The 13,206-nt window shown below is 37.7% G+C and overlaps 1 protein-coding gene across 2 annotated transcripts in view; it reads right to left on the reverse strand.

Annotated features, from left to right (window-relative positions):
* Positions 1-13,206, reverse strand: part of ARRB1 (arrestin beta 1) — a 621,679-nt gene that overhangs the window by 16,629 nt on the left and 591,844 nt on the right. For both annotated transcript variants that reach the window (XM_053708767.1, XM_053708768.1), the window contains exon 13: positions 10,796-10,866. In XM_053708767.1, coding sequence (XP_053564742.1) covers positions 10,796-10,866 — 71 coding nt within the window. The remainder of the gene's footprint in view (positions 1-10,795; positions 10,867-13,206) is intronic.

Here is a 13,206-nt window from a genome sequence, read left to right on the forward strand (position 1 = left end):
CCCAGGGAGTCATCTTGTCAGCCAAATCTGAAGCACTTCCCTGTTGCCTGTTTTTCAGAGCTAGATTGCGCAAGTAGCGCACTGTCCATTGCGTCATTTTAGGAGGACAGCCACTGTAGCTCTGATTTTTGGCACTGTGTATCAATTTATACCTCCTGATTACTGCTGCAACTGCGTTTTGACTGATATTTAGTTGGTCACCAATCTTCCTATATCCTTTTCCATCTTTGTGAAGTCTCACAATCAGATTTTTCCATTCCTCTGGCAATTCTTCTCCATGTGGAGACATGATGCAAACTTGTAGATAGTTCTGTTCTGGTAACTATGCTCATGCAATTAGGCTAATTGGAAATCATAGGTGTACTCAATTTTGTTTCAGTGATCTAACTTGTGTGTCTGTAACCACAGGTGTATTCACTTTTGTTGCATTACGTTTCTACTTTGGGGCCTGTATTTTCAATATAATCGATTTATAAAACAATTATTGAGAGGTTATACAATTTTGAATAATTTAATATTAAAGTGATATTGCCCAGGGGTGTACTCAGTTCTGTTGTATACTATATGTGTGTATGTTTGTGTATGTGTATATGTATATGTATATATATATATATATATATATATATATATATATATATATATATATATATATATATATATACTGTATATGTGTGTGTATGTAAGTATGGGTATGCTGGCTTTACTGTTGTGGACAAACAAGTATATCCACTGGATCCTGTCCTTCAACTGTTTCATGTTTTATATATATATATATATAAATCCAACTCCTCTGAGTGAATCCACCCTCCTGGGCCAACTGCCTGAGTGCAAAAATGTAAAGAACATGAAGCAAAAGAATGCACTCACAGGTCTTTGTTTCAAGGTGTCAAAACAGTTTATATGATGTCTCGGGTATAAGCACGTCCCATTCTGATGAAGGGGATATGCTGATCCCCGAAACGTCAAATAAACTGTTTTGACACCTTGAAACAAAGACCTGTGCATTCTTTTGAGATATATATATATATATATATATATATATATATATATATATATATATATGTGTGTGTGTATGTATGTGTGTGTGTGAATGTAATGTGTGTGAATATGTGTGTATATATATATATATATATATATATATATATATATATATATAAATACAAAATTTGTTTTTTTAGCACACCTTACAAAAAGTTTAAATCCACATCTGGGAGTGCTGCCAATATGACCCAGTGATTACACAAACAAAGAGGTATCAGCGCACATCCATTTGCCCAAGCACAACATATTTTTTACTGCTGCAAAAAATTGCCTGAAAATACATCAAGAGACAACTATTCTTTTTTAAATAATATTGGGAACTTAGTCACACAATATGGCCATATTCTGCTTAGCCAGTCACCACTTTCAAGGTGCCCCAATATATATATATAGATATATATATATATATATATATATATATATATATATATATATATATATATATATATATATATATATATACAGGTAGCCCTCAGTTTATGCCGGGGTTTGGTTCCAGAAGGAATGGTTGTAAATCGAAACCGTTGTAAATTGAAACCTAGTTTATAATGTAAGTCAATTGAAAGTGAGGGAGATAGGTTCCAGGCCCCTCTCAAAATTGTCATAAGTAACACCTAATACATTATTTTCAAAGCTTTGAAATGAAGACTTTAAATGCTAAATAGCATTATAAACCTAATAAAATAATCACACAACACAGACTATATAATTAAACTAAGTTAAATGAACAAAAACATTTGCTAAACAGCATTATAAACCTAATAAAATAATCACACAACACAGACTTCACTTGCATTTTTCTACAAACAGTTCTTTCTATGCATTCCAATCTGGACTGATTTATAGACAGGAAGATCTTGTTCTTTTGAAATCTGCTTGATAGCTCAGGTCTGGTTAAACTGATTAATTTAAGCTTGCTTGGCTTTGCTGCAACACAAGCGGACAGCTCCATCTACTGGCTATTTTAATAAATGCACTACTTCTCAATACTTTTCAATAGCAGTCACATGACTGGAAAAAAGGTTGTTATTCTGAAACTGTGTAAATTGAACCGTTGTAAAACGAGGGCCACCTGTATATATATATATATATATATAAGGACCAAATGAAGATGCACTCACAGGACTTTTAACAGCAAAGTAAAACTTACTTTATTTGTGGAACTTTTACGGGGATCAGGTCCCCTTCACCAGCATAAACAATAGTGAACACAATCAAACTTACATAGTGTTAAAAATAACAGTTCAAACCATACCTCAATCACACAGTGGCGCCAAAAAGCTCCGGTCTGGAACGCAGCTTGCGTTCCACAGATCCGTCAAACCGGAAGTGATACATCTGTCACTTCCGGGAGGGATTATCATATCATCAAAGTGAAAAAATAAACAGTACATAACCTTCGTGAAGCACCTCTAACATAAAATAAAGCATTTGTCTCCTTATAGGACCAATGTGTGAAGACAAAATGTCTAACTGCTGCCGTTAATCTTAGTGCAGTGAATGCAGCGTGTTTTGCCATGGCAACAATGAATCCAACAAAATCAAAGTTGTGAATTATAGTAGTAGCCAATCATCGTAAAACATGAATAATAAAAAGATGCCAAAGTGAAAGCATAGTTGTGTCTATGTGTTGATACCCATAAGTGTCTGAACACAAACTTATTTACAGGACCATTAGCTGGGATAGAAAATAGCAGGGGAGCGTGTATGCAAGCTTCAAGAATTGGGTCTATTTGGACAAAAAGTAACTTGAAATAAACTGTGCATAACCTTCCCTGCAGGATAACATATGTCTCATGTTGTAGTACAAATGTGTATAGATAGACTGTAAAGTCTATGCCGTATAATATATTACCGAATATGCAGCACGAGATACCCTGGCAACCACTATACACATCCGGTAAGACCGGAATATGGATTGTCGAAATTGCCGGACAAAGTCACAAAATGTCAATATATCAATATATATTCCCATATCTGGAACTCTGTGTTTGTACCCACTGATGGTTGGATGATAATTTATTAAGTGGACACATGTGCATACAGATCGCCGCAGGGGAATGCAAATACAGACTTCTCACATTGAATCTAAATGGCAGTGAGTCCGTTGAAATATCCCATTGTTAGTGCTAAAGACACACTACGTGGATGTTTATCCCTGTATGATGTCACTTAATGATGCTTGTACTTATAGTGGCGTGGTTAGACACCAGTTGTCTTGACAACCTGGGTCCACATTAGGGGATTTGCAAGCTTGCATTAAGTGAAAAAAGGGGATGGATGTAAGTGTATATTATCACTATATTAAAGGATCTATACAAATACACATCTTGAATCAAATGTGCTAACTTATATTAAAGATCAGATAGGAAATGGGGAAATTGACAAATACACAAAGATATCACTAACATACTGAATCACGTATATGGGTTTCATTAGAATAAAATGTGCTAAAACCTTCCATGTTAAGATTGCCAACACGGATCCCAAGTTTAGTTCCACTATGCTAAACCCCAAGAATATTGAAGTGAGTGCCTATACTACTGTGACCAAAAAGTGGATGTCCTATGACAATTATCATCCCATGGCACGCCATTTGGATCTTAAGGACCCTATACTCTATAGCACCCTCTCAAAAATAAAGGTCCTAATATGCCAAAGCAAAAACATAAATTCCAATAGAGACTAGTGTGCCTATTAGACATATACCTATAAAAACACAAGGACAGTATTATATCATTGTTAATGTTATGTACATTACAATATACCCACAGACTGTATTCATATATTTACATGCACCTAAGATTGCCAAAAAACAGAACATTATTGTGTAATTTGATACTATACACTCAGTCCTAGGTATGACTGGTAGATTTCCATTCATTGTTACGGACCCTCATAGAGAGGGATGTTCATGTAGTCCCAGGTATTTCCTCTGGGATTTATTTACTAGGTTAAGTGTCCTCTTTAGGTGTCGGAAAAAAAGCCTTTTCTCAGTCCATGAACATTACTTTCTTAGTTTTTGATGAACCAGGAATCCCCTCCTGAAAACACTCTTATTCAACTTGACTCTGTCCTGTAGTGAAAATGTGGGTCAGGTGTATGAGGTATGGGTAACCACTTATTTCACCTCCCTGACTTCCACAAGAAATCTGAGAACACAAAAGGTTCCCAATAGCTTGTGCTATGGCATCGGGCCAGATGGGACAGCAAAAAATGGAGCCCATACCAACAGCCCGCGACATAGAGTCATGGTGGATCAAAGGATGTACCCCTAGAATGTAATACACATTTAGACCGCACTACTTAAGGACTTTGAAATCAGGTGTGGCATTAAGACCCCCTGGTCGGATGGTTCCTAGACGGTTTTTTTATCAATTTATTTTTTTTCAATTTATTTTTTTAGTTTCTGACTTTCCACCTGCCTGCTATGCATATCACATGGTTGACATGTGATTGATACCTTGTGGGTCACAGATCATCTTAACCAATTGGCGCAGCTTAGTGGGAACTGAAACTATTCCCATTGGCGGCTTTAGCAGCACATTGGTTCCTGACTGCATGTGTAGTCTCCTTAATTGGCTTGTGACTGCATGTATAGTCATTAATTGGGACAGCAGTGTGTTTGCAGCGTGGGCAGTAGTCAATCGGACTCACCGAGCTCTGAGGGCGGCAGCTTAAACTCTGAGCTGAAGTCAGAAGTCAGTGGGATTTTTTTGCAACTAACTCCCAGTAGTGCATTGCTGCTCTAGCTCTTGATATATGGATAGGAAGTGGAAACTTAAAAAAGCGTGATGATGAAATGCGAGTGTCTATATCTAATATTCCACCAAATATTCAGACATTGTGTTCATCCCATCAACCTCATACATCACATTAAAATAGTAAGTAGCTATTGGTGTTATTAAACTTTTTTTAATTCTTGCACAAACATACTGTTACTTGTAAATACATTTCATTATTATATAATGTATGTATGTGTCCGTATCTCTTAAAACTAGTTAGGTTAACCTGTCACCAACATGAAAAGTTTGGAAAGCTCTGCCCTAGACCTTGGGCTGTCTTATGTATGTTCAGATCGAGAAAGTTAATAGCTTTCTCACTCATCGTGATCTTGAACCTGACCGTGGTTTGTGTGCTGTTAAATGCATTGAACCACACATGGAGATCATCCAGGCCCCCTCGCCATATCAAAAAGACATCATCTATGTACCTACAGTAAAATACAATGGATGTATCACTCTTACCCCATAGGTACATATTTTCAAAATGTGACATGAATATAATTTGACCTGTGAGAAAACAAGACACACCCAAAGAACACCCCTGTGCAGCCTACTTGCCAAGGCTGCAAGACTCACTTTGTAAAATAAAAATAAAAAAATAATTTAGGGAACAATCAAGGGTTTAACTTGTCTCCCAAAGAAGTGTTTCAACTCCTTCCACACACAGGTGGTTGAGGTTGGAGAAATCTCTCGTCAATGACTAAGATATGTGTTAAACTTAGAAAGAAATAATAGGGAATCATTAAATGTAGCTATATGTAGCTTTAAAAGACCCTGAACATTAATAGTCACTAGCTGAAAACATTTTAGTATGGCTCAGTCAAATAAACCATCAACAGGTTCCTATTTTGGGATGCCAACGCCAACATATCGACTACATATCACTATATTAATCTGGCCTGGGTCAAGTTTAACGCCATGTGTTGATAAGTTAGTACTTAATTTTATTGCAATTAGTCTAATTTACCTAAGTAAAGGAGTAGTCAGTGTTAACATAATAGAAAGTTAATAGCTTGCTCACTCGTCGTGATCTTGAACCTGACCGTGGTTTGTGTGCTGTTAAATGCATTGAACCACACATGGAGATCATCCAGGCCCCCTCGCCATATAAAAAAGACATCATCTATGTACCTAAGGTAAAATACAATGGATGTATCACTCTTACCCCATAGGTACATATTTTCAAAATGTGACATGAATATGTTTGCATACGAGGGGGCCATGGATGATCCCATGGCGGTCCCTGCCACCTGTAAATAGCACCCGTCTTAAAACCTAAAATAGTTTTTATGAAGACAGAATTCCATTAATGACAGTATAAACTCTACAGGAGGACCCTCATAGAGCGGACTGTTGATCAGATGTTCCCTGACGGCCACCAGTCCCTTTGTGTGTGGTATGATCATGTAGAGGCTGTTCACATCCAGGGTGACCAGAATGTCACCCTGTTGGACCTGAACAGCCCCCAACAATCTGATAAACTTGCTGGTATCCAGTATATAAGAACGAGTGTCTCTGACCACCGGTTGAAGTAATAAATCAATGTATTGTGCCACCGGTTGGAACAGAGATTGCACAGCGGACACTATGGGGCATCCCAGGGTTTCACTAACCCCAGGATGCCCCATAGTGTCTTAAACAAACAGACATAGATTCTTTCTACTAAGCCTTTGTGGGGTCAGGCATACAGATAGCCTCTATCACTATGGCTCATGCCTAACCCTACCCAGGCTAATCATGTTTACATAAACGCTGGCACTCCGGCAAAATCTATATAAAGAGGGAGTATCATCTTTTTTTAGAATTACATATAATGAAGCTCTCTGGAATAGGAATATCACAAGGGAGGTCAAATGTGACAGCAAGCACCTGGCAACTAAAAGCAAATAAACATCAAACTGTGTTATTTTCACTGAACTTCAAGTTGCATCTGTATCTCGTTTCCCCACACAAAGTTATTCTATTGTATTGCTTATTTTGAGACAACCAGCATACATTTGGTGAGATAAACCAGCCATATACCGTGTCACATGCTTAAAGAATATAATTTGACCTGTGAGAAAACAAGACACACCCAAAGAACACCCATGTGCAGCCTACTTGCCAAGGCCGCAAGACTCACTTTGTAAAATAAAAATAAAAAAATAATTTAGGGAACAATCAAGGGTTTAACTTGTCTCCCAAAGAAGTGTTTCAACTCCTTCCACACACAGGTGGTTGAGGTTGGAAAAATCTCTCGTCAATGATTAAGATATGTATTAAACTTAGAAAGAAATAATAGGGAATCATTAAATGTAGCTATATGTAGCTTTAAAAGACCCTGAACATTAAGAGTCACTAGCTGAAAACATTTTAGTATGGCTCAGTCAAATAAACCATCAACAGGTTCCTATTTTGGGATGCCAACACCAACATATCCACTACATATCACTATATTAATCTGTCCTGGGTCAAGTTTAGCGCCATGTGTTGATAAGTTAGTACTTAATTTTATTGCAATTAGTCTAATTTACCTAAGTAAAGGAGTAGTCAGTGTTAACATAATCAAATTTGTCTGACACAACTGATATAAATTTTTTCTTATTTTTTGCTAGAACCGAATTATGCAACAAAAACACCTCTTATTTACAGACTTGCCTAAAACTCAAGTAATAAACGTAATTATTTTGATTTTTAAAACCTTTTAGTTTTAAACTCATACACTAGGCTTATGTGTCTAGCTTTCCTGTTCAGCCTATTTAACTTCTTTCTTTAGCCTGTCTAGCTTCCTTGTTCAGCCTGTATAGTTTCCTTCTTTAGCCTGTCTAGCTTCCTTGTTCAGCCTGTTTAGCTTCCTTCTTTAGCCTGTCTAGCTTCCTTGTTCAGCCTGTATAGTTTCCTTCTTTAGCCTGTCTAGCTTCCTTGTTCAGCTTGTATAGTTTCCCTGTTCAGCTTGTATATCCTTCCTGGTTTTTCTTGTGTCTATCAATCCTGTTCAGCCTATTTAGCTTCCCTCTTTAGCCTGTCTAGCTTCCTTGTTCAGCCTGTATAGTTTCCTTCTTTAGCCTGTCTAGCTTCCTTGTTCAGCCTGTATAGTTTCCTTCTTTAGCCTGTCTAGCTTCCTTGTTCAGCCTGCATAGTTTCCCTGTTCAGCTTGTATATCCTTCCTGGTTTTTCTTGTGTCTATCAATCCTGTTCAGCCTATTTAGCTTCCCTCTTTAGCCTGTCTAGCTTCCTTGTTCAGCCTGTTTAGCTTCCTTCTTTAGCCTGTCTAGCTTCCTTGTTCAGCCTGTATAGTTTCCTTCTTTAGCCTGTCAAGCTTCCTTGTTCAGCCTGTATAGCTTCCTTCTTTAGCCTGTCTAGCTTCCTTGTTCAGCCTATTTAGCTTCCTTCTTTAGCCTGTCTAGCTTCCTTGTTCAGCATGTTTAGCTTCCCTCTTTAGCCTGTCTAGCTTCCTTGTTCAGCCTGTATAGTTTCCTTCTTTAGCCTGTCTAGCTTCCTTTTTCAGCCTGTATAGTTTCCTTCTTCAGCCTGTCTAGCTTCCTTGTTCAGCCTGTATAGTTTCCTTCTTTAGCCTGTCTAGCTTCCTTGTTCAGCCTATGTAGCTTCCCTCTTTAGCCTGTCTAGCTTACTTGTTCAGCCTATGTAGCTTCCCTCTTTAGCCTGTCTAGCTTCCTTGTTCAGCCTGTTTAGCTTCCTTATTTAGCCTGTCTAGCTTCCTTGTTCAGCCTGTATAGTTTCCCTGTTCAGCTTGTATATCCTCCCTGTTTTTTCTTGTGTTTATCAATCCTGTTCAGCCTACTTAGCTTCCCTCTTTAGCCTGTCTAGCTTCCTTGTTCAGCCTGTTTAGCGTCCCTCTTTAGCCTGTCTAGCTTCCTTGTTCAGCCTTTTTAGCTTCCTTCTTTAGCCTGTCTAGCTTCCTTGTTCAGCCTGTTTAGCTTCCTTCTTTAGCCTGTCTAGCTTCCTTGTTCAGCCTGTTTAGCTTCCTTCTTTAGCCTGTCTAGCTTCCTTGTTCAGCCTGCATAGCTTCATTCTTTAGCCTGTCTAGCTTCCTTGTTCAGCCTGTATAGCTTCCTTCTTTAGCCTGTCTAGCTTCCTTGTTCAGCATGTTTAGCTCCCTTCTTTAGCCTGTCTAGCTTCCTTGTTCAGCCTGTTTAGCTTCCTTCTTTAGCCTGTCTAGCTTCCTTGTTCAGCCTGTATAGCTTCCTTATTTAGCCTGTCTAGCTTCCTTGTTCAGCCTGTATAGTTTCCCTATTCAGCTTGTATATCCTCCCTGATTTTTCTTGTGTCTATCAATCCTGTTCAGCCTATGTAGCTTCCCTCTTTAGCCTGTCTAGCTTTATTGTTTCCTGTCTAGTTCAGTGTTCAACCAGTCTATTTCCCTGTTCAACCTGTATAGCTTCCATGTACAACTGGTCTAGCTTTCCAATTTAGCCTGTCTAGCTTTTCTGAGCAGTCTGTGGCCCTGATATTCAAAACCTCTTCAAACGGCAGATTTTGCTTTACTTCTCCAATGGTATTTCCTTCATTTCTATGCTTTTTATTCTAAAATTTTAACACATTAGTCTCATACTTTGTATATTTATGTGTATCTTTTACAAAAAAGATTGCATTTTGCATTTCTTCTTTTAAATTTAAGCTAAAAGCTGTCAGCTTCAGTTTCCCAGAGAGTGTTATTACTTCCTAGGGGCCAGATAATCAAACATCCTCTAGTTTGGAGAGAGATACTATTGCAGACTTCACAGGGGCAGAACTCACTGAATTGTCTTAGAAAATGTGAGGTACCTGGAAATCCCAGAGAGATGAGAGATGCCCCCCATAGAAATGAATCAAACTCTCTGGGATACAACATTTCACCGGGAGATTGAAGGTAACTGGAGAACCCCTTGGGCTGATATAAAGGTTTAGTTTGCATCAATTAAAAATTAAACTAAAACATTTCCACTACAATTTAACTTGCTTTTGTCTCTATTTTAGTATATATTACTTTTCTATTAGTTAAAATAGGATGTATTGTGAATTTTGAGCAGCTGGCGAAACAAATCATTGAGACCAGCTTGTTTAAAATGCTTAGAAAATTTCACAAGACTTGTGCATCCTATATAATTGTCCTGTGCAGCCTGCTATAGTATAGAATAGTAGCTTGCTATTCTACTCTCACAGATATTGTTATATAATATCTTCCTATTGTCCTCTCCCAGATAGTGCTTTATAGTAGCTTTCTGTTTTACTCTCCCAGATAGTGATATATTGGCCTCTAGTTATCAATGTCTGTCGGACCTGATCCGACAGAGTGGATCAGGTCCGACGGACATCGCTGAATACGGCGAGCAATACGCTCGCTGTATTCAGCATTGCACCAGCAGCTCACAAGAGCTGCTGGTGCAACGCCGCCCCCTGCAGACCCCCGGCCAATAGGCCGCCAGCAGGGGGGTATCAATCAACCCGATCGTACTCGATCGGGTTGATTTCCGGCGATGACTGTCCGTCTGCTCAGAGCAGGCGGACAGGTTATGGAGCAGCGGTCTTTGTGACCGCTGCTTCATAACTGCTGTTTCTGGCGAGTCTGAAGACTCGCCAGAAACAGGGGCCATAGTATCTTCCTATTGTACTCTCCCAAATGGTCTGGCTGTCTATCTATTTTTCTATATCTGTCTATCTCTCTCTATCAATCTCTCTATCAGTATCTCTATCTCTCTTTATGTAAGTCTATCCATCTATCTATCTATCTATCTATCTATCTATCTATCTATCTATCTATATCTGTCTGTCTATTTATATCTATTTTTTATCTACCAATATTTTTGTATCTGCCTACTAATACCATGTACATTTGCATCATTGCTAGTACAAACATATGATGTAATACAAATACATAAGTGGATATTAAATATTTCCCAAATAAACAAGCATTCTAGTACAATATATAGATTACATTGTCAATATATAAAAATGCTATGTTTATAGGATATTTATGCCGTGTCACTTACCATCTCTGTGCAAAGGCTCTTCCTTGGGTTTCGGATGCATCAAAGTAAAAGGAAGCTCTACAGCAACATCACTGAAAGAAAACATGCGGTAAGTTGTAGTGCTATATGCAAACTTGTAAATATGGCACACATGGCATGCATTCTTCCCATGCTCTTATGTTAAACCCATTCTTTTCTTTTCAAACACTTTAATTTTTATGATTTATACAACTATATATTATATATACTTTATAAATTGTGCAAGCAGTTATTTATGGGAAATCAATGATGCAATCATAACAGCATAACTACCAATAGTAACAATTCTCAGTGACCTGTAAATTCCCCTCTTAAAAAGAGATTATTCTGACCAACAGAGAGGGGATAGGGGATTTTACTGAAACCTTAAATGTTATAACGACATCCATAATTTCCCAATACTTTTGTTATATTGAAAGAGAAATATCAGTAAACTGTGAAAGGTTTGGCAGCACATAGAAGTGGAGCAAAAAAAGTCAGTTCAAGTTCAATTAAAAGGGCCTTTATTTGTCAATCATGTCAGGTAGTGGCTTGAAATGTTGTCATTTTTAGTTAGGACACTAATGGACGAATAAAGGTCCTTTAATATGTGGTCTTTTGGCTGGACTGTCTTTTTTTGTTGCATTTGAGGGTTTAGCATCCTTTGTTCTTGTCTGGAGATTAGAGTGAAGTTAGGTATTTACTTTTTTGATCAACACATAAACACAGAAGTGGAATAGTAAATAATAATACAAATGTTAAATGTTAAAATAAAAAAATGGATTAATGGGTATAGGCAAGATCATATGTTGCTGCTACTGATAGTGTCAGAGCTGTAGGTAACAACCGTTTTTAGACAAGAGACATCCAAACTATAAAAAATAAATCATCCATTTATTTAAATAAAAACTATTAAATCAGAAATACACTAACTTCGTCCCTAGTCCCTACTGCTACTATCACTAATCGCTAAACTGTTCTAGTTAAGCCCCCTGACATATATTACCATCAATAAAGGATCCCTATTTACTTAAAATTCAGATAATGAAAAATATAATAAGAAACTAACTAACCATATCTATGGGCTCTACTGCTCATTGCTTGATAGGGACAACTCACACATGAAAAATGGATTTTGTAAGTACAAAAAAGCACTGTAATACATTTGGGTGTTATGTTAATTTAATCTGTGTTCACCCAATTATATAAGTCAAACTTGAATAATGTCTTCCCCAATCAAAACCTTTTGCAACACAACCCAAACTGCAAATCCCCCCAAACAAAATAATAATAATTGATTATTATAATAGTTGATTAATCAACTTTTATTTTTTAAAATATTATGATTCCTCTAGGCTCTATATAATGTTTTACAAATATATTTTGTATCTGCTAAATATAGAAACATGTTTCTATGTTTCTATATTTAGCAGATACAAAATATATTTGTAAAATATTATATAGAGCCTAGAGGAATCATAATATTTTAAAACTAAGAATAGGAAGTGAAGACACTTGAGAATGATACTACAATCTGGTTTCCGCCCTAAACACTCAACAGAAACTGCTCTTACTTAAGTAGCAATTGACCTGTTATCAGCTAAAGCAAAAGGCCACTACTCCTTATTATTATTATTATTATTATTATTATTATTATTATTGTTATCGGTTATTTGTAGAGCCCCAACAGATTCCGCAGCACTATAAGCATAGGCGGAATACAAGGAAACATTTATAGGGATCAGACGGGTAGAGGGCCCTACCAAGAGTTGCACTGTTGTAGTCAGCTCTGAAGAAGGTGATCTACAAATAGCTGGACTCTTAGGCTTACATGATAAGAGGCATCCCTAAACAGTAGAGTTTTTAGGGAGTGCTTGACGTTTTCAAAACTAGGGGGGAGTCTTATGGAGCAAGGCAAAGATCCACAAGATGGGAGCCAGTCTGGAGAAGTCCTGTAAACGGGAGTGTGAGGAGGTAACAAAAGAGGAGGAGAGGAGGAGTTTGTGAGCAGAGCAAAGGGGACGGGAGAGAAAGTATTTAGAGACAAGGTCTGAGATATAGGGGGATCAGTGCAGTTGAGGGCTTTGTATGTCAGAGTGAGAATTTTGTGTCGAATCCTGGAGGCAAGAGGAAGCCATCAAAGGGATTGGCAGAGAGGTGCAGCAGATAAAGAGTGACGTGTAAGGAAGATGAGCCTGTCAGAGGCATTCATTATGGATTGTAAAGGAGCTAGGCGGCAGCTAGGGAGACCAGAGAGGACAGGGTTGCAGTAATCAAGGCGGGAAAGGATGAGAGAGTGGATTAAAATCTTAGTTGTGTCTTGTATAAGGAAATGTCTAATTTTAGAGATGTTTTTAAGGTGGAAGTGGCAGGATTTAGCCAAGGACTGAATGTGAGGAGTGAAAGATCTGAGT

Source organism: Bombina bombina, chromosome 3 (genome assembly GCF_027579735.1).
Source record: "Bombina bombina isolate aBomBom1 chromosome 3, aBomBom1.pri, whole genome shotgun sequence".
Lineage (NCBI taxonomy): Eukaryota > Metazoa > Chordata > Amphibia > Anura > Bombinatoridae > Bombina > Bombina bombina.